This window comes from Pempheris klunzingeri, chromosome 3 (genome assembly GCF_042242105.1).
Source record: "Pempheris klunzingeri isolate RE-2024b chromosome 3, fPemKlu1.hap1, whole genome shotgun sequence".
NCBI lineage: Eukaryota > Metazoa > Chordata > Actinopteri > Acropomatiformes > Pempheridae > Pempheris > Pempheris klunzingeri.
The window spans coordinates 15,523,025-15,547,125 of NC_092014.1; the positions used below are offsets into that span (position 1 = coordinate 15,523,025).

The following is a 24,101-nucleotide window of genomic DNA, read 5'->3' on the forward strand; positions in this document are numbered from 1 at the left end:
TTATATAACATGTTTAAAACTGGCTCCACCTTGATCACCAGTATCAATCTAATAATGTCATTTATAACATATCAGTCAGGTTTTACTGCTTTTAGTAGATTTTTGTTACTTTCATACTTTTCATTTAGCTAATTATACTTACATACTTTTAAGTAACATCTCAAATGCGGGATTTTTACTTGTAGTATTACTACTTTTACTTAAGTAAAGGATCTGAATACTTCTACCACCACTGCTGTTACCTTATCAAATGACCAATTATATGGATATTTTGATGCTTTGCTCCAATATTATACATTTTTATACAAAACTAGGAAGAAGAAAAAAAGGTTTAGAAGAGTCTTTGAGGATTCTGGACATCGTTGTTAAATGAACTTTGTTACAATGTGCATGCTGATAGCATCATCTCTGAAGATTGTTTGGTCTAGTGAAGAAACCACAGGAAAAAATGCTTCTCTCTTCTTGTGGTCTTAAATGATAGTAGCTGTAGTTACTGTATCTTCTCTCGTTCTGCAGTGTGCCATGTAAACGGAATATTTTTTATTCTTATTATTCATGTTATTGTGCCGGCCACAGATGACCCAAGTGGGAAAGTGTCAGTATAATTCCTAATCCTGATGCGCTTCCAGGTCAGGCTGTTCATGTTAAGTAAATCTGTTCTGCCAACAAATGAGGGAGTAGCCACTAAAAGGAAGGAATTATGGCATCTATCCTCATCCCACCTCCAGGAGGATAAAGCAGCCTTTGTAGTGCTCGGATCAGGACTTCCTCAGTCCGTGTGGTCTTCACGGAGAGATCGCGGCCTGAGGGGAGATAAGACAGAGGCAGAGATGAGCTGAGGTCTGTTAGAAGAAAAACATAAATACCTAAATGTTCTTTTATGGTGTTTTTATAGACTGCTTCTGTGTAGAAATCAGGAGGCCCATAACTACCCGAGCTTTCTCTCATCTGAGACAGGTGATAAAAGGCTTTACTAGATATGCACTGTCTGCCAAGTAATCCCCTAATAACATGGTATCATTTGACTGCAGCAATAATAATACCTATCTGACAGTATCTATTTAAAATATGACAGTTTGTGGTGGTCTGTCTCTATCGGAGAAGAGCTCTATTTGCTCTATTCTGCTCTATTTGGACGCCTTTAAAAATGGAAGTGAGTTTTTCTGCTCACTCCTACCCTTTTGTATTCCCTTTAAAAGAGGCCAGGGTACAGAGGAAAAACTAAATGTCTCATAGTCAACTTATGGGTCTAAAAATGTCAGAAAAAGATTCCTACGTGTATTATATGAATTTCATTTCCAGTTGAAGCTCACACCACTGCATGTATTATAAAAATACTTCAAAATAGAGAGGATTTGAATGTCAATACGTACATAGCCTATGTTTTGGTATTTACCAAAAGTGTTGTTAAGTCACAGTTTCATACACATTGTGTTTTCAAAAGGTGAAATAATATATAATTCAGATCCGGATTATTAACAGTTTGTGTAAGGGCGACAGGAATGCGTCCATCTGACCTGGTGTGTCTGTACATGTGTGGACTGACAACAAAGTGGGGAAAGAAATGTTTTAATGCACAGCACATATGGACAACTTTTACCAAATGTTTACATGTGATGCAGCCACTTCATGTGGCTTGAATTCCTTGATATCTTTTCACCTGTAACCTCTGATGTGTCTGTATTCTATTTATTTCATTATACGCTTTGTATGTCAAATGAACCCTGGGCGAGTATTGGCTTCATCTGCAGAAATGGGTTTGAAAAACCAGAAAACAGGGGCTGAACTTATGAAATGTATTACATGATCCACAGTAGCTCAACGTTGGTCTGGTTTCCACGGTGCCTTCTGTTAAAATTAGAGTACATTTAACGTGTGAATGCATATTTTTTCCTCTGTCTCAGCCTTCCATCATCACAAATCGCCCTCCACAGTGTGTAAATGTTGAAACACCGGCTTGGTGTTTCAGTGTGTTTGGTCTAAATGGAGCTTTGCCAAAATGCTGACGCACAGTAGGCCAGCGCAGAGCAGTGAGGGTCGAGGGATGTGTGGCAGTAAAGTAGGAAAACGTTCAGTCAACTCTAACTCCCTCTTATTTTTGTGAATGCCAGATTTTCACGTCTCAGCGGTGAAACTGCCCACATCCTTCTGCAGGATTTTGACAGTCATGGTGGACAGTGAGACCCACACTGAGGATCCCATCAGGCCTCTTGTCCTGTCTGCTGGTAACACAAGCACCATGTGTCACTGCAGCAACAGCAGAATCAATGTAGTCCAATGTGAGCAGAATGACTGACAGGCACACTGAATAATCTATTGAAGGCTTTTTTTTTTATTGATTTTCATTTGTTTTAATTTCACCCTCACGCACCATTCGAAAAACTGCATCTACACAATCCGATATTTCATTTCACTTTTTACATGCTTGAAAACGAGGCCATCAGGCTGCTAAGTGCTGCTGGAAAGATGGAGCTGCCGCTGGTGTCGCGCCGCTTCTTAATGTCCTGTCTTTGGAGAAGTCATTTTACGTGCATAATGAACCGAAAAGTGTGCCTGAAAGCACAAATAAGAGGTTCAATTGCACTGCTCTGCAAGACACGCTCATGTATGTACATTATGCTTCATATTCAGAGGGAGAAAAGCAGTGCAGCCACTTCTGTTGTGGCCAGTTTGTTCTGAAGAAGGGACACCCAGCTGAGACACTACTGCTAAAAGTACTCTGTCTGAAGCAGCCTGTGGGGAAGGTATTTTCTTAGAATAAAAGGAGAGCACAAACAGTAGCTGTATACATGAGAAGCAGCTAAGATTTTGAAGATTTTGTCCTCCTTGTGGAGAGGAGGGCAACCTGAAGCCGTTTGCCTCCTCTGGATGTTTCACTGAGGGGGGAAAAAAAAAAAATTAAACTTTATGGGTGGGGCTTTGTGAGAGGAAAGAGAGGGAATGGAGAGGGAAAACAGAGTGATGTGTGTGCAGTGAATTCAAAGCTGGGTGGGTCTACAGTGTTTCACATTCCCAAAAAACTCCCGGGCCGCGCGTTGAAGCACTTGGAGGTAACGTTTATCCACGTTGTTTACATTTTTGTGAAGTTATTTCTTGTGGCTGTGAGACACTCGTGCGCATTAGCGGCGTTATCTTGTTGTTGCTGTGCAGAGTTAAAGGAAAGTTAACTAAAGCTTTGAACAGATTTTCAGCAGCAGCAGCAGCACTCTGAGGAATAGGACGGATGTGACTGTGAGCGCAAAAAAAAACTATTAAAAGGACCCGCGGCTCCAAACTGTGCAGATAAACATGGAGCTGATCAGTCACCAGTGTTTATCTTGGGGAATATCAGTTAGAGGTGTGTTTGCTGTTGTTTTTATGTCGTCGTACTCTCGCGCCCTTTTCAAAGCTGTTGACCACCGCGCAGGGCCTGTGTGGAGCGGAGCAGCACCCATTTGGGAAGGCTCTCACACCGTCCAAACAAATGCGCCTTTCTTGTCGACGGAAACAGTCCAAAGCCACGAAAGATGAGCCGCTGCGCAAACGCACACGTTTTTATGGGCGCTACTGATTGATGGTAATTCATTTGAGGCTTAGAAATACGTTTTCCAAGAAGTTTTGGTTTTAGTTTTACTGTGGTTATCTGGGCAGAGAGGTGAAGTGGTGTGACAGCAGATGTGCGTAATCCAACAATGTGTCTGTCTGAGAGACTTCTGGGGCGAGTTTGGGCTTGCATGCAACGGCTCTCCTGCTTTTTTTTTTTTCTCCTTTCTGTTTGAGACAATATTTATTTGAGACAGCTGTGTGTGTGTGTGTGTGTGTGTGTGTGTGTGTGTGTGTGTGTGTGTGTGTGTGAATTGATGCTTCCTCATGTACAAGCCTGGGTTACATAAGTGGAAAATAAATAACGGTGTGCATCCTTCCGTCTTTCCCTTGTTATCAGTTTTCAGAAGGCCAAGATGTTGATGCTGGCTGGAATCGTAGTTGTGCACATCACCACCATCATCCTGCTTCTGGTGGCCACCATTGATAATGTAAGTGGATATTGTTTTCTTTTGTTTTCTCATTTAACACACAGCTGACATTGGCAACCGAAGACTCTAAAATGTTTTTCTTAGACTAAACTTCACGCAACACTGTAGATGTCACAAGATATGGTTTTGGTTGTTTGCCCCCCCCCCCCCCCCCCCCCCTCTGTGTTGCTAATGTTGTCTGTCAACGCTGCCACATGAATCCATGTGGGGGACAAGTTTTAAACATTTGTCGACACATTCAAAATGCAAAACCTTCCCCAAATGTTTCTGTCCGTGTAATGCAGCCACTGTATGGCTGCATTACATGGTTTTCTTGATGTCTTGTGTTTATTCTTATCTTTGTCTGTGTCCTCAGGCCTGGTGGATCACTGACACAGTCTCTACTGACTTGTGGGGCAGGTGGGAGTTGACTAACAAAGTCTGGCATTACACCAACTTGAAAAACTACCCAGAGGGTAAACTATATGAATTTAATGTATTTTAATGTATGTAATTTTGTCACTGTAGTAATCATATGTAGACTTGATCTGACTAGAGGTTGTTAAGATGTAGAAACAGAGAGGATACTGGCCAGGGGATTCAATCGATTGATCAATCTTTATTTATAGATATAGCCAGTTCATAACAGTGTTATCTCAAGACACTTTTCATAAAGAGCAGGTCTAAACCAAACTCTTTAATTAAGAGAGAGACCCAACAATGCAGGAATTAAAAATTAAGGATTCAAGAATCCCCACATGAGCAAGCATCACATATTATATTAGGCAACAGTGGCAGGAAAAACTCCCTTGGTCAGAAACTGTAGAGGTTATATATTGAGAAACTGCAATATGCAATATGTTCACAAGTGTGATTAATTAATCTGTGATAATTTATTACTGTTTATAGCACTATTAGATCAGTTTTAATGTAGATTGTAGTTCCTCAGGCTGAACATTGCCTTGTATCTGTGTTGTTGCTGTCGACCTCGCTCTGACAGTGTGTCTGTTTGGTCGTCCTGCAGAATATCTCCAGACGGTTCAGGCCACGTCGGTGCTGGCCTGCGTTTTTTCCATTCTGGCCTTGTTTGTGTTTGTAGCTCAGCTGTTCACCCTGCCCAAAGGCCAGAGGTTCACCTTCACTGGCATTTTACAGCTAATCGCCTGTAAGTAACCTGGTAACCTGCTCATGTACACATTCATTTTCTCCCAGAGGAGTTGATGAGGGAAACAAATAAGTTGAGGTGTGTCTGATTGAAAATTACTGCAGTGGAGTATAACTGTCAGTGTCCTCAAACTTCAGTCTCTGTGTCTTAAATGGCACACTGAGAGCACATTTCTCCTGTAAATGTTTTTTTTGGTCGTATTTGTTTGTTGAAACAGTATTTTGGAGAAGGAGTAATCAACGTTTAAATGTGGCTAAAACTAAAGTAATATCTTTTGAGGTGAGAGGTTGTTTGTGAAACACGTGAAGAGGAGAGATTGTTCAAAAACATGAAGTCATGAAAATGTGACGCATGCTCATCGTACTTTCTTAGAGCCCGAGGTGACACTTTGAAATTGCATATTTTGTCCAACCATCAGTCAAACTCCCAAAAACTATTCAGGATCCATCACAGAAGGCTAAAAAGAAAAATAATATTCACATAATTCACATTTCTGAAGTTGGGACAAGAGAAAATTTGACTTTTTGATAAAAAAAAATTTTTGAAACTACCAATTGATCATCAAAATTGTTTCAGATCACTTTGTATGTAATCCATTAGTCCACTGTGTGTTGCAGGTCTAGTCCTAATCATCGGTTGGCAACATGGGACTAAAACTGTGATTATGATCAAGGCTGTAAATCTATCAATAAGATACAGTATTCACCTTAATATTCAGCAAAGTGGCGTCACATACATACCACTGAATTAGGTGTTTAATTAGTAGTCTACATAATTTTATATTTAAAAAAATACTTATTCATGTAGACAGTAGAAATGTGAACTAAAATATCTCTTATCCCAGAATACAATTAAATAAAGAGAGTCAATAATGGATTATATTTGGCACTGGTAGAGAAAGAACCAGTAATGGGATTTTAACATGTATTGTCATGAGTTTATATAATTGGAAATTAGCAAGGTGAAACTGTCACGTTCCTCATTTTATTGTGATTGCAGTAGAACCGGCCTTGTCTCATAATAATAATTTTAAAATATGACTTCTTAATTGCCTTGTCTGGGTGTATGTGACAATATTCCCCTTTCCTGTCCTGCAGGCCTGTGTGTAATGATAGCAGCCTCAATCTACACGGCTGAGCTTCACACCAACGTCACAGAGGGAGGGTACGGACACTCCTATGTCCTGGCCTGGATCTCTTTTGTCCTCACCTTCCTCTTAGCAATCACCTACCTCGTCCTACGAAAGAAGAGTGAGTGAGAGGAGAGGAGGAATGAGGGCAGGCCTGGGATCATATTCTCAGTTTGAATTGGGGAAATTAAAGAATGAGATTTGGATCAAAATTTTGAAGAAGAAAAAAAAACTTTCTAACAGCTGATCGACATCCACAGCTTGGGAAAATTGGGAGAATAATAATCCATTTGCTAAGAAGAGCCATTTGTTTTGAATATTTTAAATTGAATGGGACTTGTGCGTACATGAAGGGCTGAACTTGACTATTTTTCCTCATAAATTTATATTTGATTAAAGAGAGGAGAGGGCAGGGCAGTGTACAGAATGATGGCAGGAGGGCTCAACACCCAAAACTGCGTATTTCAAAGTGATATAACCAAAAATTACTAAGTCACTTATTTGTGTTGTTTTAATGGGCAATTACAAAAAGATTTGGAGAACTCCGTCCATTCTCATCTGTACTGTAAAAGAATAGTAAAACGTTTTGAGAAATATGCTTACATAGAGCTGTAGGAGAGGACCGATACCACCCTTATATCTGTGCATTAAATATGACAAATACTGACAACAGCTAGTCTGGTTCTGTCCAGAGGTAACAAAATCCACATACCAGCAACTCTGAGTGTAATTAACGTTTTATTTAGGGTCCAAAACTGTAAAAGTGCCCATTTGTGGTTTTACAAGCGTGCTCAGAGCTTGTACAGTTTAAACAAAATTGATGAGTTTTACAGGTGCTGTTTGTTGGGTTTTGTTACCTTTTTAGCAGCACCAGGCTTACTGTTTAGCAATTTTCATTTTTTATGCTAAGCTAAGCTAAGAGCCTGCTGAAGGTAGCTTCATGTTTACTGTACAGAAATGGTATCAATCTTCTCATCTGACTCTGAAGAAATAACCATTTCCCAAAATGTCAAATTTTTCTTCTAAGAATCTAACAATGTTGACCATTCGGAAGAAGAAAAATATGCAAAAGCCCTTTTGAGATGTTGTAGTTGGAAATACTTTAGAGATTTAAGTACTTCTCATCCTGTATAATCATGTTGTGAGGCTGACAGTTACTACTGCAGGTTTCCAGAGGCGCAGAGTGAAAATATACTGTATCTGTGAAGGTACGGCACATTGGCAAAACTGCAACATTCCTGTTGCAGCACTTGAACAATCAGGAAAGACAAGTCTTAATTTACAGTACAAGTAGTTTTAATCATGTATCAGCATTTTACAACTGAAGTATAATGTATCCTTTTTTAATCTATGTACATTTTAACCATTATATTTTTGTAACATTTTGTATTGAGTGCTTTTTTTCCCCCCCATCATGTTTGTTTTTCTGTCTGTAGTTGGCTGCTATCATAAGAAAAGTACATGCAATTTGTACAAGTGAACATAAAGTGTACCAGGGATGGAGGACAATGGTGTTTCATTTCACCGTAACTATGCAATAGAAGGTTTTGTTTGGAATTTAAGCCATATCATTTATTAATAAAACAAATTATATCACAAAGGCGTCATGTTTCCTGTTTATATTCAGTCTCAAGTTAGCATCCTGACAAGAATCTTCACATAAGGATAAATAAGGGACAACATACAGCACTAGAAAATGCTATTGGGCCATGTCTCTGATTTCTAAATCTGTAACTTTTGAGGGCAAAGTTTTGTATTTTGTGCATTGCTGAGTGCAAGTTACAACATTGAGGTTTTGAAAACAACACTTCTTCAGGCCTTACAACAGACCCAGTCAGAAACAGGAATGTTCCATTATATAAAGCATCGTTCCCAGAGGAAGTGAGTAAAAACTGGACTGTACTAGATGCCTTGGCCAGACGGCGTGATGCGCTCCTGAACCACCAGGTGGAGAAGGTGGTTCTGCTCAGCAGTCAGAAGCGGCCTGAGGAGGGGAAAAAACCAAGCAAAAGAAGACATAATCAATATGGAAAATTAGGTTTGAGAAGCAATAAAATGCTGCTCAATCCACATGATGGAAATTAACATTTTTGAATGCTCACCATAGCTCAGTCTGAAGAGACTTGAGGGACTCTGTGTCTTTCTCCTGACACGCCATCTGCAAAACACATTTTCTGTTATACACTGCGCAAAGAAAACCACTACTGCAGATTCAGGTGACCTTCACAAGTTCTCAGCCTTGTCAGTATTTCAACATAACTTTTCCAATATCATGGATAGAGCCTGTCTGTCCAGAAGAAGTTACAGAATTATTCAATATTCAATTCAAAGGTTTACTGTTTACCTTCAATTTCACTTTGTTATTTATCCGCTTTTTGTTTACATTCTGTATTTATTTTTTATTTGTTTAGCACTATTTCCCTGCATTTCACTTAGACACTTTACACACTTAGAGACACTTTACACTTTCACACTTTGTACTTTGTATTTAACTTTTGTATTGTTGTGTCAACTTTGTGCTGTACTCTGGCAAAGTAATTTCCTTCGGGATCAATAAAGTTGATCTTATCTTATCTTATTTAAATTGAGGTTATTTAAGTTGTGAACAAACATGAGTCAAACACTATGAATAGTGATTGCCTCTCTTTCAAAAACACAGATAAAAGCTTACAAACACTGACACCATGGCCAATGCTACAAAGAGGGGAAAAAAAGTCATTCCACTGGCAAAGGGAGACAAATTCCGGCACATTAATCACCGTCATGTGAAGGCCACGAAGACCATCATTTTTCCTGTATGAGGCAGGAAGTATCAGGATATCCTGTGAACTGCACAAGTATGTAGATGATGAAACTCACCACTACTGACTGCAGGAGCAGGAAAACATTCTCAGGCAGGAAGGTCACTGAAAAAGAGGACAATATCCATGTTTACACCACCACAAATAAATGTCACTCATAGGATTCATGATAGAGTCAGCGTTCCCAGTGAAAGGAGAACATACATAATTCACAGGTTTTTGCTCTAATAATAGTTCAATACTGTGGTGCAGGTACCTTGGCTGTGAGAGTCAAAAGACTCCCATGCATATCTCTCCAGGGTCTGGCCATGTTCTGGAAGCAACTTCTGAGGTGGAGGCTGCACAGTAAAACAAGGTTTGACCATTAAAGTGCTGCTGCAACAGTGAGTAATGTGCAGACGTGGGATAAATAATCAATAATGTGACACAAAATCATGCCTTTGGCAGCAGTAATGGAATATCTTCTATTGCATTGCTGATGTGGAAGTGGTTCCTTCTATCATTGCTTAAATCGAACAGTTCTGCTTTCTGACGGTTCACCTTTTGACCATTTATGGCTGTCTGACATTGAAGTATTGGTAGCTGGTCATGTTGCTGTGTAACAGTGGTTAAAATGCTTTGCATGGTGTTCAGGTCTATGCAGTGTTTTATTACAACTACCTATGAATAAATGGTTCTTAAAATATCTTGTGTTTATATATAAAATCAATGTGTTACCTCAAGCAACATCAGCAGTAGTACTCTGGAGATCTCACATTTTGCCACAATGTCCAGAAATGCTCCTTTTTTCCAGGAGGAAGAAGATGGAGAAGAGAAATTAAGACAGTTGACCGTTTTCTAGTCAGGGTAACCAAATGAAATGCAATAATGATACTAAAGCAGAAAAAGAGACACTGCCTAAAAGTAGTGATCCTGATTAGTTTCAGCATCCAGCTTTTGATGTCGACATTAAATTGTTCAAATCCCTACATTTGTGTTTTTCATCACCGGGGATCCATTCACACATGAGGTTATTTTAAGCAGGTAGAATTTGCAGATGAATGAAAAGCCTCACCAACAGGGGTGCTGGTGCCTGGTAGCTGCAGTCCTCTCTCCTGGCACATCAGCTGCATCTCTGTAAACACTGATAAAGCGCCGTCATAGTCACCTGCAAAAAACATGAGAGGCATGTAAGATTAAACTGTAGAGAGTCAAGTGAAATCATACACACATAAAACAGATGGAAATGGACAGACTGAACTCACGGGTGAGAATTTTACATGTGGCCATTTCTCCCATTGAGAGCAGAGCTTCAATTGGTGTCTGTGTCTGCAACTCTGCAGCCCTCTGGTAATGAACAATAGCCTCTCCTGGTCTGTTCATCTCCTATTGAAACCACAGGAGCAGCCGAGATTAACATGTCATTGAATTACAGTATATCAACTTAAAAAAAAATCAAGTATCAAGATACTTCATCTGGTATGACAGCTTCAAGCTCTGATCCAAAGTTTTACCTTGAGCGCGTTGCCAAGTTCTAGACACAGGCTGGCTGCCATTACCGGCTGGTTCATCTCAATATACACCTGCAAGCCATTTGTACATGAGCATCATCGTCTCTTTAGAAACATGGAAACAATTCAGGAATGTATCCCATAATCTACTCTGCAAACCCTTAAACTGTTGTCTACAGCATATAAATCCCACAAAATTCACATTAAATATTCCACTATGCTCACTTCCCAGATATTTTCAGGCCACAAATTTTGCTTCAAGCATAAAAAATGTCATATAATATCATATTGTACCTTGATGGCAAAACTGTAGCAGTTGAGTGCAGCCTGCAGGTGTTCATCAAAGCCCGGGGCCTGTAATGCCCTGTTCTCCTTCTCAGATGAGAGAAAGAGGCGGGCAGCATCGGTTAACGCCAGAGCCTCTCCAGGGGCGTTAAAAAGAGTCTGCTCACACCTGCAGTCAAGACATTCAGGATGTGTAACAACAACAGACGCAACGTCAACAGTAAACATGTCAACACTATGAATCATACAGGCTCCCTCCGGGTTGATCACCAATACCTCTGTCACCCTGTGGTGGGGAGATGGGACATGAATAACTAGAGATGAGCAATCACTCGTTGGACTGTACGTTTATGAGATAATCTGATTAACTGGTGACTAAATCTTTTACAAGCAGTACTCTGTTTAGACCAGTCTGTGTTTGTGGAGTTGAAACCATTGAAGCAAGAATTCCAAAACTTTGTACCGAACATGATGTGATTTGGTGGAGAACTGGCAAAATCCTTAATTAATTTTTCAACAGTTTTAACTCTCATAATTACTTACACTCCAGAGACCAAGGGGGTGATGGTAGTTTATCAAGTTTCTGATCAGTACAGTCTGTCATAGATGTTATAGGCAGCTGATCTTTAAGCCTCAGTATAATTGCAACATTTTACTTAACCTAAGGTACAACATTTTTTGCAGCAGATCATTCCCCGTAAGGTTTTCATTAAGTTTCACCTTGTGCCAAGCACAAATCTGCATCCTTTCAAATTGATGGTTTGTGGTGAAATTGTGAAGTGAAATCCATTTATATCAGCAGTTACTTAATTCATTTTTTGTGATTTGAAGATGGGACTTGAAGTGCACTACATGGCTGAGACTATGTGGGCACCTTACACCCATAGTGTGAACAAACACTCTTCTGGGAAAGCTTTCCATGACATCTGAAAGATGGCTTGAGGCATTTGCTTCGATTCAGCCACGAGAACGAGGTCAGCCACTGATGCTGGGTAACACGGTCTGGCCCGCCGTTGGCATTGTCTCAAAGATTTTGAATGGGGTTGAAATCGGTGCTCTGTGCAAGCCAGTAAAGTTCCTCCACACCAAGCTGGGTAACACATTTCTTTAATGACTTTGCATGGCGCACTGGGGGCAAAAACAGAAAGGGGCCTTTCCCAAATGGTACCCACAAAGTTGGATGCCGGCTATTGTGTTAAATATCATATTGGAAGAAGCCATGAAAGCAGCTGCAGAGCAAACGTACACTAAAGCGTATGCACTCACCGAGCCATGGCCAGGTTACAGAAGGCAGCATACTGAAGGCAGTCCTGCTGCCTCAGCTCCTTGGCTAACTGACCTGAATCACAGAGGATAAAGTCAATGTGAGGCAAACTGCGAAGAAACCCTCTGAAGACATATTGTCAACAACATGGAGGAGAACAGAGAGGAAGACATGAGTTACATCTACTGTGCAGAAAGACTGTTAGCCGCTTACCAAATTGCTCACTCGCCTCCGCTACGTTGGGCTTCCGAAGAAAACGTCTACGACAAGATAATACAAGCTTGTCAATTTTATAAAATATCACAGTGAGCTAATTAGCTAGCTTTTAATTTGCCAAACAGAGAAATGAATGTGTGCTATGCTAGTTGTAGCGACTGTAGCTAAATCAGCGTTACTGTTAGCAGGCGAATAACGCAACAACACATCTTCACTACTTCTTATGAACCCCAACCTAGCATCCTAAAGATATTAAAGTCCATCAACATTATGTGTGCGTTAAAAACTGCAGTACAAGCAGTCAAATGCAGGTTAAACATCGTCATGTGCCACTGATGGTAATGACAGGCTAACAGTTATCCTTACGTTAGCTTGTTAGCACTAGCTGTATAACCTGTAACCTGTCTGTAGCCAAGTAACGTTACGCTAATTCAAATATTCTGCACTCTTTCTACTTGAACTAATGTGACTCAAAGCCTTACTTCTTCAGTTTATTCGACACCGCACGGTATCTCGCTAGAAAATCGCCCTCTGCAGCCATGGTCAAACGCAACAAACCGAACCAGGAAGTACACCCGACAGGAGCGTTGGCATTGGCTCGTAGAATCAGGAACTCAGAATTTGATTGGTCAGAATGCGCAAAAGGGCGGTGCCTATCAGAGGAGCGACGTTGCAGAAAGCAGATTGAGACAGCAACAGATTTACTCCAAGACATCTCAGGTATTAAATTAAAATTTTATTGTGCATTTAACTCCACCAGATTTATTTGACAGCTGTAGTCACTAGTAATATTCACATTTAAAAGCCTGTTAGGCACTGTTATACAGTACATTAACAACAGTAAATAAAACAGCATACAACATTAAAAACGCTAGTTACATGTTAATGCATCCATTATAATAATCAACATGATAAAACTTGTATTTTGAGTCTTACAATGTACATGTAAAAGAGTATTTTTACAATTTGTTTTAATTTTAAAGAATCTAAATTCTTTCTCTACCAAGTGGTGGCAGTGACACAGCAAAGAGAACTGAGATCATCTTAGCTACTGATATAAATATCACATTCTGTGGAAGTTTATTTATGATTCAGAAGTTCTCATAGACGGACTCAAATACGTCTTCGTGCTCTGCAGTTTGAGACGTCTGTGGAGGAAGCAGAGGACAGGTTACCAACTGTGTGTTTCAATGTTTTCCACTGGAAATGTGACAAAGCATCTGAAGTTCACACTGACCGTTTTCTGGGCTTCCTTGTTCTTGGCTTTAGCTTTAGTTTTGCTTTGGTCTGGCTCTCTGTTGACAGCTGAGTGGTCCAGCACATCATAAATGGACCGGGGTCGAGGCTCTAGACTCTGAGAGAATATCTCACATCAGTTTCCAAGAAATACAAACTTTAACATGTGAATTCAGTGAAGATGGAGGACAAAAACACAACATGGTACAATTATTTTAAGTGAAATGTGTCTTTCCACGCTTACAGCATAGAAAGATGTCGACGAAGATGTTACTACATTCACACCAGCTTCCACCGTCTCTCTCTCCTTCCTTTCTTCTCTGCTTGTCTGCTTTCGTTTTCCGATGTTGCCACATTCAGTGACAGATTCTTTCTAAAATTAACAATTGAACACATCAGGAGACAAACACTGGATTACACACAAACTGCACGTGAGGATTTTCTTGTGATGTAGCATTAACTCTCTAGTTTTGTGCCTTATGACCGGACTCAGAGTTAATTGTCAAAATGCTAGAATTTAATTCATTGCCCCTAATAATCTGGCTGTATAACAGGATGGGCTTTACAACAGGATGATCGCTTTAGACTTGAGCTATGAAACACAACACAATCAGTGACAGGATGCAGTAACAGTGTGTGCTGCCATGTAGATATGTTATTGGCTGTTGGGTAGGACAAAGTAGTTCCTGTGCTGGAGACACGGGTCCAGCCCAGTTTTCCAATCTGCTAATATTATTGTGAGGCCGCACTAAGAGGACGAGGACTGAAATCTGTCTCGTAAAATAACTTAAATGGTATCAAATAGCTAATAATAGTTGCCAATTGATTTTATGTAATTTGATTAATTGATTAAATCTAATTTGAACATGAGACTCCACTTCATCTTCACTGTACAACACTGCCTGTCAGCCTGCCTCATAACAGCACAGTCTAAGTCTGTAACAGAGCAATGTCCCCACACTGAAACGCTCTGTTTCTTAACCTCTGTGAGCAGGACACGTCTTACCCAATGTCCTCTGAAGACATACACTGAGCCGACCACACTGAAAACCAGCAGCACACCAGTGACGACGGCCACTATGATGAATTCGGTGTAATCCAACCTTTCGAGCTCCCTGTAGCCATCATCTGGAAAACACACACACACCGTTCAGAGTCAATTTGTGCCAGGAATGCATCACAACCAGACAGTAGGGTCTGGCTGATAAATTCCACATCTGTCAAGCAAGTAACCCTAAAAATATTTAAGATCAGTGGACTTTTTGTGTATTTCAGCTATTAGTCTAATAAGGCGTTCCAGCATAAATTAAAAGTGTCACAAAATCATATATGAGGGTTGGGTATTTTGCTAAACATTGCACCGCTTCCAGTGAATCTCAGTGGAAGCAGATTGTAGTTGAAGATTGTAGTTGAACTTTTTAAGGCTCCTGAGATTACAAAATATCTGTTAACATAATTTGTTTACTCATGAGACAAAGTCTTTTGCAGAGAGTTCACACCCTGTTATCGCCTCTGGTCCAAGATCTCACTCAAAGTCAGAAGTGAGGTGGATTAAATTCGGTCACTTTCATTCACATTCTCGTCTTTTTCATACTCACTTCTCACTCGCAGAAACCAGTACACCTTAGCTGTTTCATATTGGCAATAGTATTCTCCTGAACTGGTCAGGTTTTTCAGCTCCAGTGTCAGCATCATCCTTCTTGGCTGGAAAGCCACTGCAGGGATGTCACAGCTGTATATCTGTGTGTCCAAAGGATCGGAGCACGTCAGGATGACACTTTTGTTTGCTGGCACCATCAACTCACAGTCAATGTCGAGTTGGTCTCCTGCGAGGGCCACAAAGACCCTGTGTTTCAGCTCTATTACTGTAAAGGGACATAACATGAAGGTTAATATCAGAATGGATGTGACCAGTCGATAAAAGCTAATTTAATCTGCAGCAATTGTGAATGTTGATCAGTCCTTGAAGTCAGTTATGAAGCAAAATTCTCATTCTCTGTTTCCAGCTTCTCAATTTGTTAACTAACTATTTTGGGGTTTTAGACAAAACGAGCAGTTTCAACAATTGACCGTGGGTTTTGGGGAACTGACAAATTTTTCAGCAGAGTTTTGGCATCTATAGATGAAGCAATCACTCAAAAACACACACACACACACACACACATACTCTATTGGTAAAGAAAATAATCACTAGTTGAGGTTTATATGACACGAAAGAAACTTATCTTAACTAACTTACTAACTGACTAACTTAAATCTAAACATCTTTGGCTGCAAACAATCCAAAAGTTAAAGTGTCACCCTTTACCCCAAGTACAGTGTCAATCAAAATATAGTTTGAAGGGCTTACTTGGCATGTCTGCTCTTGAACACACAGAGGGGAAGAAACAGACAAATATCCAGATTGACATGAAAGATAGCTGCCAAAATTGTTGAGCTTCCATGTTGCGCTTATAGAGGCTGTTAATGGTCTTCTTCGTTGAGGTTGTTCTGTGTATCTACTCAATGTTTCTCACTTTTCTTGTGCTGGGTTTCCTGTTTCTAGCAAAGCCACTTCCTCAAAATGTTAGTTTTCTGTTTGTCTGGACACTGACTCATTGGACACTGACTTACTGTCAGGGGCCAGAGCAGCAATGAAAAGAGCTTTTACATCTCTGTCTGATCTGTTTGATAGGCATTGCATATCCACAAGGGTACATGCATAAGTAGGATAACATTGCACCAAGATGGCCTCTAACTTGCTCTGTATTGTGTTAAGAAGGAGGTTTTTTTCTGGTTGGATTATTCTCTTACGTCAGCCTCTGGATGTGATGTGAAGTGAAGTGCAATGTTGGCTTTCCCCCACAGCGCGACAGTGTTGAAGGAATAAAAGTGTGAGCCGCAAGCGCGCAACTCGTCACGTGGTTTTGCAAAAGTCAGAAGATGGCAAAGACTCACGCTGAGAGGGAAAAGGTATGGTGTGTGTGTGTGTGTGTGTGTGTGTGTGTGTGTGTGTGTGTGGAATTCAGCTGAATCTGACAAATTGACTGCTGTTAATGTGATCCAGCTGTGGATGGTATAGTGACTTCTTCACAGCAGTAATTCTCCCTGACGCAGCCTGCAGATGTTAAAGTGCAGCGGTTACTATCATCATCAGTTTGTCTGTCTGTTTTTCTTTTCTTTACGCCTCCTTCCTCCTCTCTGCCTCCACACTTGACTTTTTCACCATTTTATCGCAGGGTGTACTAGTGGCCAACTCTGACCTCACCTCAGCCACATCATGAAAAAAGACGAGAGTGAGCTGGAACAACATCTGGATGCCAGTCAATGAAGAATAATTCATTCCATTTCATACTCCATCTCCTACGCTTCTTATCTCTCCTCTTTCCAGGGGAGTAAACCGTACAAATCCTTCACTCTACAAAAACACTGATACATATTAACAGATTGATCTTTTCAACAAGACTAAAAGGAAAGTTGTCAGTGTTGTACACTGGAAATAGAGCAGAAAAAACATATCATGTGCTTGAAAATATTGCAGATTAAATCCACTGATGTCATAAGCCTCCAGTGGTGGAAAGAGACTAGAAACTACTAAAGTCCTGTTCTACAGATTTCATTAACTTCTTCTACTTAATGCATCTATGCTGTACTTTTTACACATCTATATTAATTTAGAAGTTACTTTACAGAAAAAAAAGAGAAAAACATTTGATCATGATGATCTTTATATATAAAACATATGACCAGTTAATGAAATATGATGCACCGATATAGATTAAACTGTCACTGTTAGTGATTTTCAATTAATCTGCTGATTATTTTCTCAGTTAATGACTTAATCTATAAACAATCTTCTTCTAACGTCTCCTTTTGCCCGACCAACACTTCAAAACCAAAAAAAAAAATGTATTTTACTAAACTGTAGGACCATGAATGTATAATCTTCAAAAATGAAAAAAATGTTGCAGCTCTACATTTCAGTTCAGTTTTCTTGTTAATGCTTCAACAACAATGATCCAATAACATAATAATATATACCGACAGGGACCATTGTGCAATCTGACAATACTACTACATTTCTGTGCACTTTTAAGTAAAATCCAGGACTTAATTAAATATTTTTCTAATGTTTTACAGTATTGCAGTTACTTGAGTAATACTTATTCCATCACTGGTTTAACTACTTAAAGAATTTAAAATAAAAACACTCAAAAGCCTACTGCTTTACTCACTACTTTATATATTGTAGGTTAATTCAATGCACCGTATTTTATACTCTGATCATATGTTTGATCACAATGTTAAGTAGCAGAGAATTGAAATACACTGTGAAGTATAGCAAAGGAAAGCGTCTATACCCATCTCCTCTCCCACAAAGCTTCCTGCTCTGTTTTACGCAGTGAAGTTTAAAAAAATATATGGCTGTGAGGTGTGTTTGAGGCACTGAGCTGCTTTTGTGAGGGTAAAGGGCAGAAGGTGAGAAGCAGAGACAGATGAAAACGGTCCATAACTTAAGTTTTGAGGATTACTCAAGAAACTCGATCCTGCAGCAGGGTGAGATTTCAGCCTCTGACACATATACCTGTCTGTTCCATAAAGGGGTGAGGAGGAGGAGGAGGAGGAGGAGGAGGAGGAGGAGAGACAGCCACGGTCAATTATGAGACTTATCAACACATGTGGCAGCAGCTGGATGTCAAATAGCCCAGTGACTCTGTGAGAGCAGGAGCTGGGTGTGAGTTGGGCTGCAAAGATAAGACAGCTCTCCACAAATGAGAAGTTTTTTTTGAAAGTGGCTCAGCACTCGACCTGCCACACTCTCCTCCTAATTATGTTACAGCTGCGAGTCGAGGGTGGAGATAGCATCAGAGAGGGAGGGAGAGAGAGAGGGGGGAAGAAATAAGGAGAAAAGAGCAGAGCAGCGGCTGAGTGGAAAGGCGAGAGGAGCAGAAGCATCTGGTATTGACACTAGATTGGAGAAGGACTTCCTGCTGAGCAGCATCACCATCTCAAGCTGTAAGTATCAGTTCATTTCTTCATTTTTCCGAAACATTTTCCACCTTGTGATACTTCTACCAGCGTGCTGCTTGTCTGCTAAGTTAAAAGTGTTATTTGTTTGAAGGGACTCTGGCTTGTGACGTTATTGTTCAGTTCTGTTGATGCGTTTGTCCAGATGTGAAACAAGCTGCATCAGATTACTGTACGCCTAATTTTCACTGCGCTTTTCATCGGCCTCCAAATTCCTGTTCCTTGACAACATTCATAATACCTCACCAATGAGTCATCGGCTTATTATTGTCCAGTATGATTCCCAGAATTTGTCATATGGATGCAATCCTGCGTTTTTTTTTTGTCTCTATTTGATTGTCCCGTTTTCTGGGTCGCCTGCTTTCACCTCTCCTCTTGTTTTTCCAAACAAATCTGGAGTCATGGGATTGAGTAAAAAAAAAGTTTTAAAAAAGATTAAAAGAATGTCGCTTGTTTTGCCAGATTGGACTTTGGTCATTTCTCCTCTTGTAACAGTGACTGATGCTGGACAAACAGGCTGCTCTCTTCAGGTTTTCAGTAAAAGTGATTCTTTTGTTTTGTTTGTTAGGTCACAAGACTGATCCCTTATGCACTGTAGCAGTAGTAGTAGTAATAGCAGTAGTAGTAGTAGTGGTGGTAATCACAGTGTACTTTTTGTTATCTAAAGTCAAAGACTTGAAGGCTCCTCTCACAATCACATTCACCCTTTACATTAAAAGTAGAAATGTTGCAATGTAAAATACTCCATTACTAATAAAAGTCTCAATTAAAAAGTTGAAAAGTACAGAAGGTGTAGTCTCAAAAGTATTCAATATTATGATTAATGGACCCTTCAAGAGCATTATGGGTCTGTATTTATCATATCAATATATTACTGTCATATATGCTTTAATGTGTAAACAGAATTCTATGGCCGTAGTCGGTAAATATATGAGTGTTATCAATTAAATGTGCAGAACTTAAAGTACTCGTTATGCAGACTGAAACCTGTCACTGTAATATTCTGATAATATTCACTGTTATCATATTGAGCCTCATGAATATAGCTGTTTACTTAATGTTTTTAAGTTTAATTATGTTTATTTTAAGTTTAAGTCATGACAGTGCATCATATTTTATAAACCGATTGAATGTTTTGTATTCAAAAAACATGAACATAACTTTAACTGTTGAATAAATGCAGTTGATTAACAGTATAAAGTAACAGATAATGGAAATGATCAAGAAAAGTAGTAGAAGTATATCAGAATTGAACTTAAGTAGTATATTCAAGTAACTGTACGTGGTTACTTTCCACCCCTGAATACAGTTGCGTGTGCACATCTGTATGCTGCCTATTGTTAAACTCTAATGATGATGATGATGATGATGCTGAAGCCTGCCTTTCAACATGTTCGTCTCAACAAGTTCCTCTGTTAGTTTTCAACACATGAAGTTTTTTCTCTCTTCGTCTTCTCCTCTTTTTTTAAAGAGCCCCCCCCCTCAGCCCGTCATGGCCCCTACCTCCCTGCTGATGATGCTGATGGTGGTTGCCACAGCAACTGGGGCCCATGCAGCTAGCGAGGAGAATGAACTGGATTATGGGTACTGGAACTACAGAGAGGGAGGTAAATCACAAGCCTCCGTTTGATCTCTGGCGTTTCGAGAGATACGGCGGCCTTTAAATCACTGAGTGACAAAAGCGTTTGAAGTTGTGAGTTATAAAGATAATTTACTGGTGAGCTGAATGAGACGCAGCAATTGAAGAAACTCTGCAGAGCTGAGATAACTATCTGGAGCTCAGGAACACATGTGTCTGGTCATGATTCATTCTGTTCAATCGAAGCCTGATGGGTTTGTGTTTTGGTTGCAGCCGACCGAGTGAATGTGGCCTCAGTGCGCAGTGTTACCAGAGTTTTAGACGCCTGGGGGAAACGCATCTTCAATGAGATCAAGACTTTACTGCACTCTCAGCCCAGCACACTGCTTCCAGACTATTCCAGGTAACTTTAGAACAACAGTGATAACAGTTTGTTTAAATGTCCTCTTTCAAACACAGTGACATAGTGTGTAAAACCATAAAACCATAAAATACACACATTATAAAACACGAAGGGAGTAAAGGTCAAGGTTAAAATAATCAAATAGTAAGCACGGAATTCAAGCAAATAAGAGTAGGCAGCTCAAGTAAAACAAAAGTGAAATAAAAGTATGTTTTGAGAAGAGCCAGCCTTTAACACCTGCATCATCTCCCAATAGCTCCTAAAACATGCTGTCTGAGCAGCCTGAGTTTAGTTTGGCTCAACTTTTACAGCATCACATTGTTCCTGTTCATACATTTACTGCTCCTGTTTCTACTTTAGCTACTAGTGAGGTCTGTCCCTGTGCCAGCAGAAGAAACACAATCATGATTTATTCTGTCATACTTCAGCCGCGGGATTGTGAAGTGATTTAATTTACTTTTTTCGTCTAACTTTAGTTATGCTCAGAGCAAAGATCTCATGTTCTGAGAATTTCACTTCAATAAGCTATTAATCGAGCCTCAAGTACAAACACAAAAACACACAAACAATCAATTCACATTTATATAACAAATATAAAAAACACAACTTTTAATGGCCTGAGGAAGAGTTTACAGTTACTTATGATGACTTTTTAAACACTGAGTAAAGTTGTTTTATGGCAGGCAGGGGGTGGGTCGGTAAAATTAACCAGTAAACAAGCAAATTTTAGTAAGTTTAACTTCCTGGTCACAGCAAGATGCAATTTGCATTTCGTTGCCTTGTAACTGTGACATGTGCAATGACAATAAAGTTGAATCTAAATTTAAAAATGTTAATCTAAAGAAAACATGAGATTCGAAGATCTTTCTTGATGTTACCAAAGTGTCTCTAGTAGCTTTTCTGAAACTTTCGATCACATCACATGGTCTTCATCAGCAGATATGTTAGCTTTTAAACCAACGTAGACAGGAAGTCCTTAGTCTAATATTAGAAAATTATACTAAAGAATAGAATTAGAGAGTGAATGAGTTTAAATGCATGAGCACTGTGATGTAGTAATGATGGATTAACAAATATTAAGGTAATGAGCACCCCTGCAACCACACCAAAGGGTGCTGTAATCTCTTTGTTCAGGTCACACACTGCTGACACCTTCATCAGAGCAGAAACTGATATTTCTGATGATCTAATGAGCGTGTGGAGTTGAGCCTGCTCTGGTCGTCCTGCAGGGTGCGCCCTCTGTCCGAGTCCGTCAACGACCTGTTCAGGGAAGTGTCCCTACTGCGCCGGCGCATCACCGAGCTCTCTCATCGCCTAGCAACGCTGGAACCGTTCCTCCGTCACCATGGTTACCGGGAGGATGGGGCAGAGAAAGAGGAAGAGGAGGAGGAGGAGGAGGGGGGAGGAGGCGGCCGGGCTCTGCCTCCCCGGAGCCTGAGAGGAGAGGCCGCCAGCCTGGCCCGTTACACCCCCAGGACCACGGCCAGGGGGAGTCCGCCGAGGGGGAGCCGGGTGGTGAGGAGGAGACGGGTGAGAGTCCTGAGGAACGGGGGGGTGACGCTGGTTCAGAGAGAGAGATGAGACTGAAGGGTGGGAAAGTTTGAGTCTGTGTGAGACACAGAAAGAGCTTCTGCAAAGATTATATCATGTAAGAAATCCTTTTTTTTTTTAACTGTATAGATTTCATTTTTGTAAAATAACACTATAGTATGTAAACACTGCCCGTCCTGTGAGATCAGGAATGATGATTATGGTTTGTATCAGTCAGTAGATAACTCATATCTTTAATAAACTCTTGTGATTACCACTGTTTCAGTGTCCAGCTCTTCATGTCAGCGAGTACAAACCTCCTTCTTTAAATCTGTTATTATGGCATTTTTAATGAGTTTCAAAACTTATTTCTGCCTTTTATCCTCAACGTGCAGAAACAGCAGCTTGACAAAATAGATTCTCATCACAAGGTCCAATTTACTTGTTTGCTTTCTACCACATCTCATGGCCTTTCACAGCAGGCAATTTAGCTGTTATCACATCGTGTGTTTTTCCGTCTGTTCTTTTATAGGCACATCAACAAATAGAGAGATGTCAGGTATTCAGTAAGTTTTGAAAAAGGACATTATGAAAAAAACGTCATGTAAACGAAATTCAACTATCTTGAGTCTTGCTCACAGCAGCCATGACCAGATTGACATGAGTGAGATGAGCCAAACCACCTTCACATGGAGGGACATCCAAGTAAAGGTTTAATGCACTTTCTACTCAACAAATATTTTTATTTATCATGAATGTAATGGTGCAAAGTACTACGTCAGTATGGGAAGACTATGTAAGATATATCATGTTGGTTACTGTTAGTTATAGTGAAGGTTGAATGTTATCCAGACTGAGCTGGATCAGCAGATGGTAATGACAGTGACACAGTGATGTGTGACTCAAAATGAAGGTAGGTCAGGGGTGTTTAGCCAGTGGCCCCCTCCCTGCTTCCTACCCCCTACGTCCGGCACCCTTGCTCAGACTGCACCCATCTCTGAACTCGCTGTGATCTCAGCTACACACCCGTGAAGCTTCAGGACTACATCTTGCACAGTTGAGACATAATCATGGTGGAAAAATGTTAACAGACAGACATATAAACACCTGCTAAAGTACTCAAAACAGCTTCTCTGGTAGTTTCCACTACAAAAGGTTTCTCCAGGACATTTTGCCATGATGACACACACACACACACACACACACACACGCAGACTCACCAGCCACGTTGCTGCGGCTGGTAATCATCAGCGAGAAGAAGCAGAATAAGAATAATTTGATTATTTCACAATTTCATGATTATATTATGTATCCTGACCATGTTTAGCATTAATGTTGATTTCATTATGGTGTATTTAGTCACCCATGTACAAACAGCATAAAAGCAGAGCAAAAAATATGATAGCAGATGCCAAAAAGCTACAGGTCCTTACAGTGGACTCCCCCTTAAAGGAGCAGTACACCTTTTTGCAACTTTAACAATAACAATAAAAAAACACAGAAAGAAGAAAAACAGTCACAACTACAAAAAGCCTCTTTGATTTCACTTCTTGTCCAGGAGAGAAGATTGATTTTACATGAGATCTAAATTGAAACATGAGATTTTCTTTTCTTTGCTTCTTAAAATCCAGTAATAAATGGACTGACAGGGCATGCATGAGAGAAGAGGAAGTCCATACCACTCGTGCAAACCACATACGGTAACAGGAGGATGCCATGTTTCTGCCACAGGGCGTCAGTGCTCGCCCGCTGCTGTAATCACATGTGACGTTACAACTGATTCATGGAGGCTTGATCTTTTGTTTTTGTTCAGCTGAAGTCAGGAACGTCCTCATGGGCCCAGCAGGGGGTGCCTATTATCTGCTAACATAATTATACTGTTTGTTTGCATATGGTGATCCTGTGTGTGTGTGTGTGTGTGTGTGTGTGTGTGTGTGTGTGTGTGTGTGTGTGTGTGCGTGTTGTGGGCACAAGAACTCGAACTTTATGCCTTCATTAAAACTT

General features: G+C 40.2%; 4 protein-coding genes across 8 annotated transcripts in view; 2 read left to right on the forward strand and 2 right to left on the reverse strand.

The window, feature by feature from the left end:
* Positions 1-2,969: 2,969 nt before the first annotated feature.
* The window catches only part of emp1 (epithelial membrane protein 1), a 124,902-nt gene continuing 103,770 nt past the window's right edge, over positions 2,970-24,101 (forward strand). Inside the window, exons 1-6 of one of the 4 annotated variants that reach the window (XR_011585960.1) lie at positions 2,970-3,050; positions 3,923-4,013; positions 4,369-4,468; positions 5,017-5,157; positions 6,255-6,862; positions 6,907-7,591. Coding sequence is in view for 1 of the 4 variants with exons in the window: in XM_070855222.1 (XP_070711323.1) it covers positions 3,939-4,013; positions 4,369-4,468; positions 5,017-5,157; positions 6,255-6,415 (477 nt within the window). In the remaining 3 variants the exon portion in view is untranslated. Of the gene's footprint in view, positions 3,051-3,922; positions 4,014-4,368; positions 4,469-5,016; positions 5,158-6,254; positions 7,592-24,101 lie in introns of those variants that run through there. The other 3 variants (XR_011585961.1, XR_011585959.1, XM_070855222.1) reach the window with 3 other exon arrangements.
* On the reverse strand, positions 7,878-12,899 carry f8a (coagulation factor VIII associated). Its single transcript, XM_070855211.1, has 12 exons — positions 12,825-12,899; positions 12,340-12,386; positions 12,129-12,201; positions 10,872-11,031; positions 10,581-10,649; positions 10,332-10,452; positions 10,142-10,234; positions 9,805-9,869; positions 9,344-9,425; positions 9,146-9,192; positions 8,389-8,444; positions 7,878-8,270 (listed from the first exon to the last, which is right to left on the reverse strand). The coding sequence occupies exons 1-12, from the start codon at positions 12,881-12,883 to the stop codon at positions 8,189-8,191; spliced, it is 954 nt and encodes a 317-aa protein (XP_070711312.1). The 5' UTR covers positions 12,884-12,899; the 3' UTR covers positions 7,878-8,188.
* nfam1 (NFAT activating protein with ITAM motif 1) lies at positions 13,108-16,040 on the reverse strand. Its single transcript, XM_070828360.1, has 6 exons — positions 15,929-16,040; positions 15,177-15,443; positions 14,585-14,706; positions 13,823-13,951; positions 13,580-13,696; positions 13,108-13,490 (listed from the first exon to the last, which is right to left on the reverse strand). Exons 1-6 carry the CDS (start codon positions 16,020-16,022, stop codon positions 13,434-13,436), a joined length of 786 nt encoding a protein of 261 aa, XP_070684461.1. The 5' UTR covers positions 16,023-16,040; the 3' UTR covers positions 13,108-13,433.
* On the forward strand, positions 18,280-22,377 carry LOC139199217 (uncharacterized). 2 transcript variants are annotated; one of them, XM_070828254.1, is made up of 4 exons: positions 18,280-18,573; positions 20,057-20,192; positions 20,438-20,567; positions 21,797-22,377. In XM_070828254.1, exons 2-4 carry the CDS (start codon positions 20,078-20,080, stop codon positions 22,146-22,148), a joined length of 597 nt encoding a protein of 198 aa, XP_070684355.1. In that variant the 5' UTR covers positions 18,280-18,573; positions 20,057-20,077; the 3' UTR covers positions 22,149-22,377. The 2 variants fall into 2 exon arrangements, with proteins under 2 accessions (XP_070684355.1, XP_070684356.1); XM_070828255.1 differs by having other exon boundaries at positions 20,072-20,192.

Excerpts from the sequence above, each read along its gene's own strand:
- nfam1 (XM_070828360.1), bottom strand. The coding sequence starts at position 16,022 with ATGGAAGCTCAACAATTTTGGCAGCTATCTTTCATGTCAATCTGGATA. Across the intron at positions 13,952-14,584 it reads ATGTCTTCAGAGGACATTGG|AAAGAATCTGTCACTGAATG; the intron begins GTAAGACGTGTC and ends TGTTAATTTTAG. Across the intron at positions 13,697-13,822 it reads CGTCGACATCTTTCTATGCT|AGTCTAGAGCCTCGACCCCG; the intron begins GTAAGCGTGGAA and ends ATATTCTCTCAG.
- f8a (XM_070855211.1), bottom strand. The coding sequence starts at position 12,883 with ATGGCTGCAGAGGGCGATTTTCTAGCGAGATACCGTGCGGTGTCGAAT. Across the intron at positions 10,235-10,331 it reads CACATGTAAAATTCTCACCC|GTGACTATGACGGCGCTTTA; the intron begins GTGAGTTCAGTC and ends TGTTTTTTGCAG. Across the intron at positions 9,870-10,141 it reads AGGCACCAGCACCCCTGTTG|GAGCATTTCTGGACATTGTG; the intron begins GTGAGGCTTTTC and ends CCTGGAAAAAAG.
- LOC139199217 (XM_070828254.1), top strand. The coding sequence starts at position 20,078 with ATGGCCCCTACCTCCCTGCTGATGATGCTGATGGTGGTTGCCACAGCA. Across the intron at positions 20,193-20,437 it reads CTGGAACTACAGAGAGGGAG|CCGACCGAGTGAATGTGGCC; the intron begins GTAAATCACAAG and ends TTTTGGTTGCAG. Across the intron at positions 20,568-21,796 it reads CTGCTTCCAGACTATTCCAG|GGTGCGCCCTCTGTCCGAGT; the intron begins GTAACTTTAGAA and ends GTCGTCCTGCAG.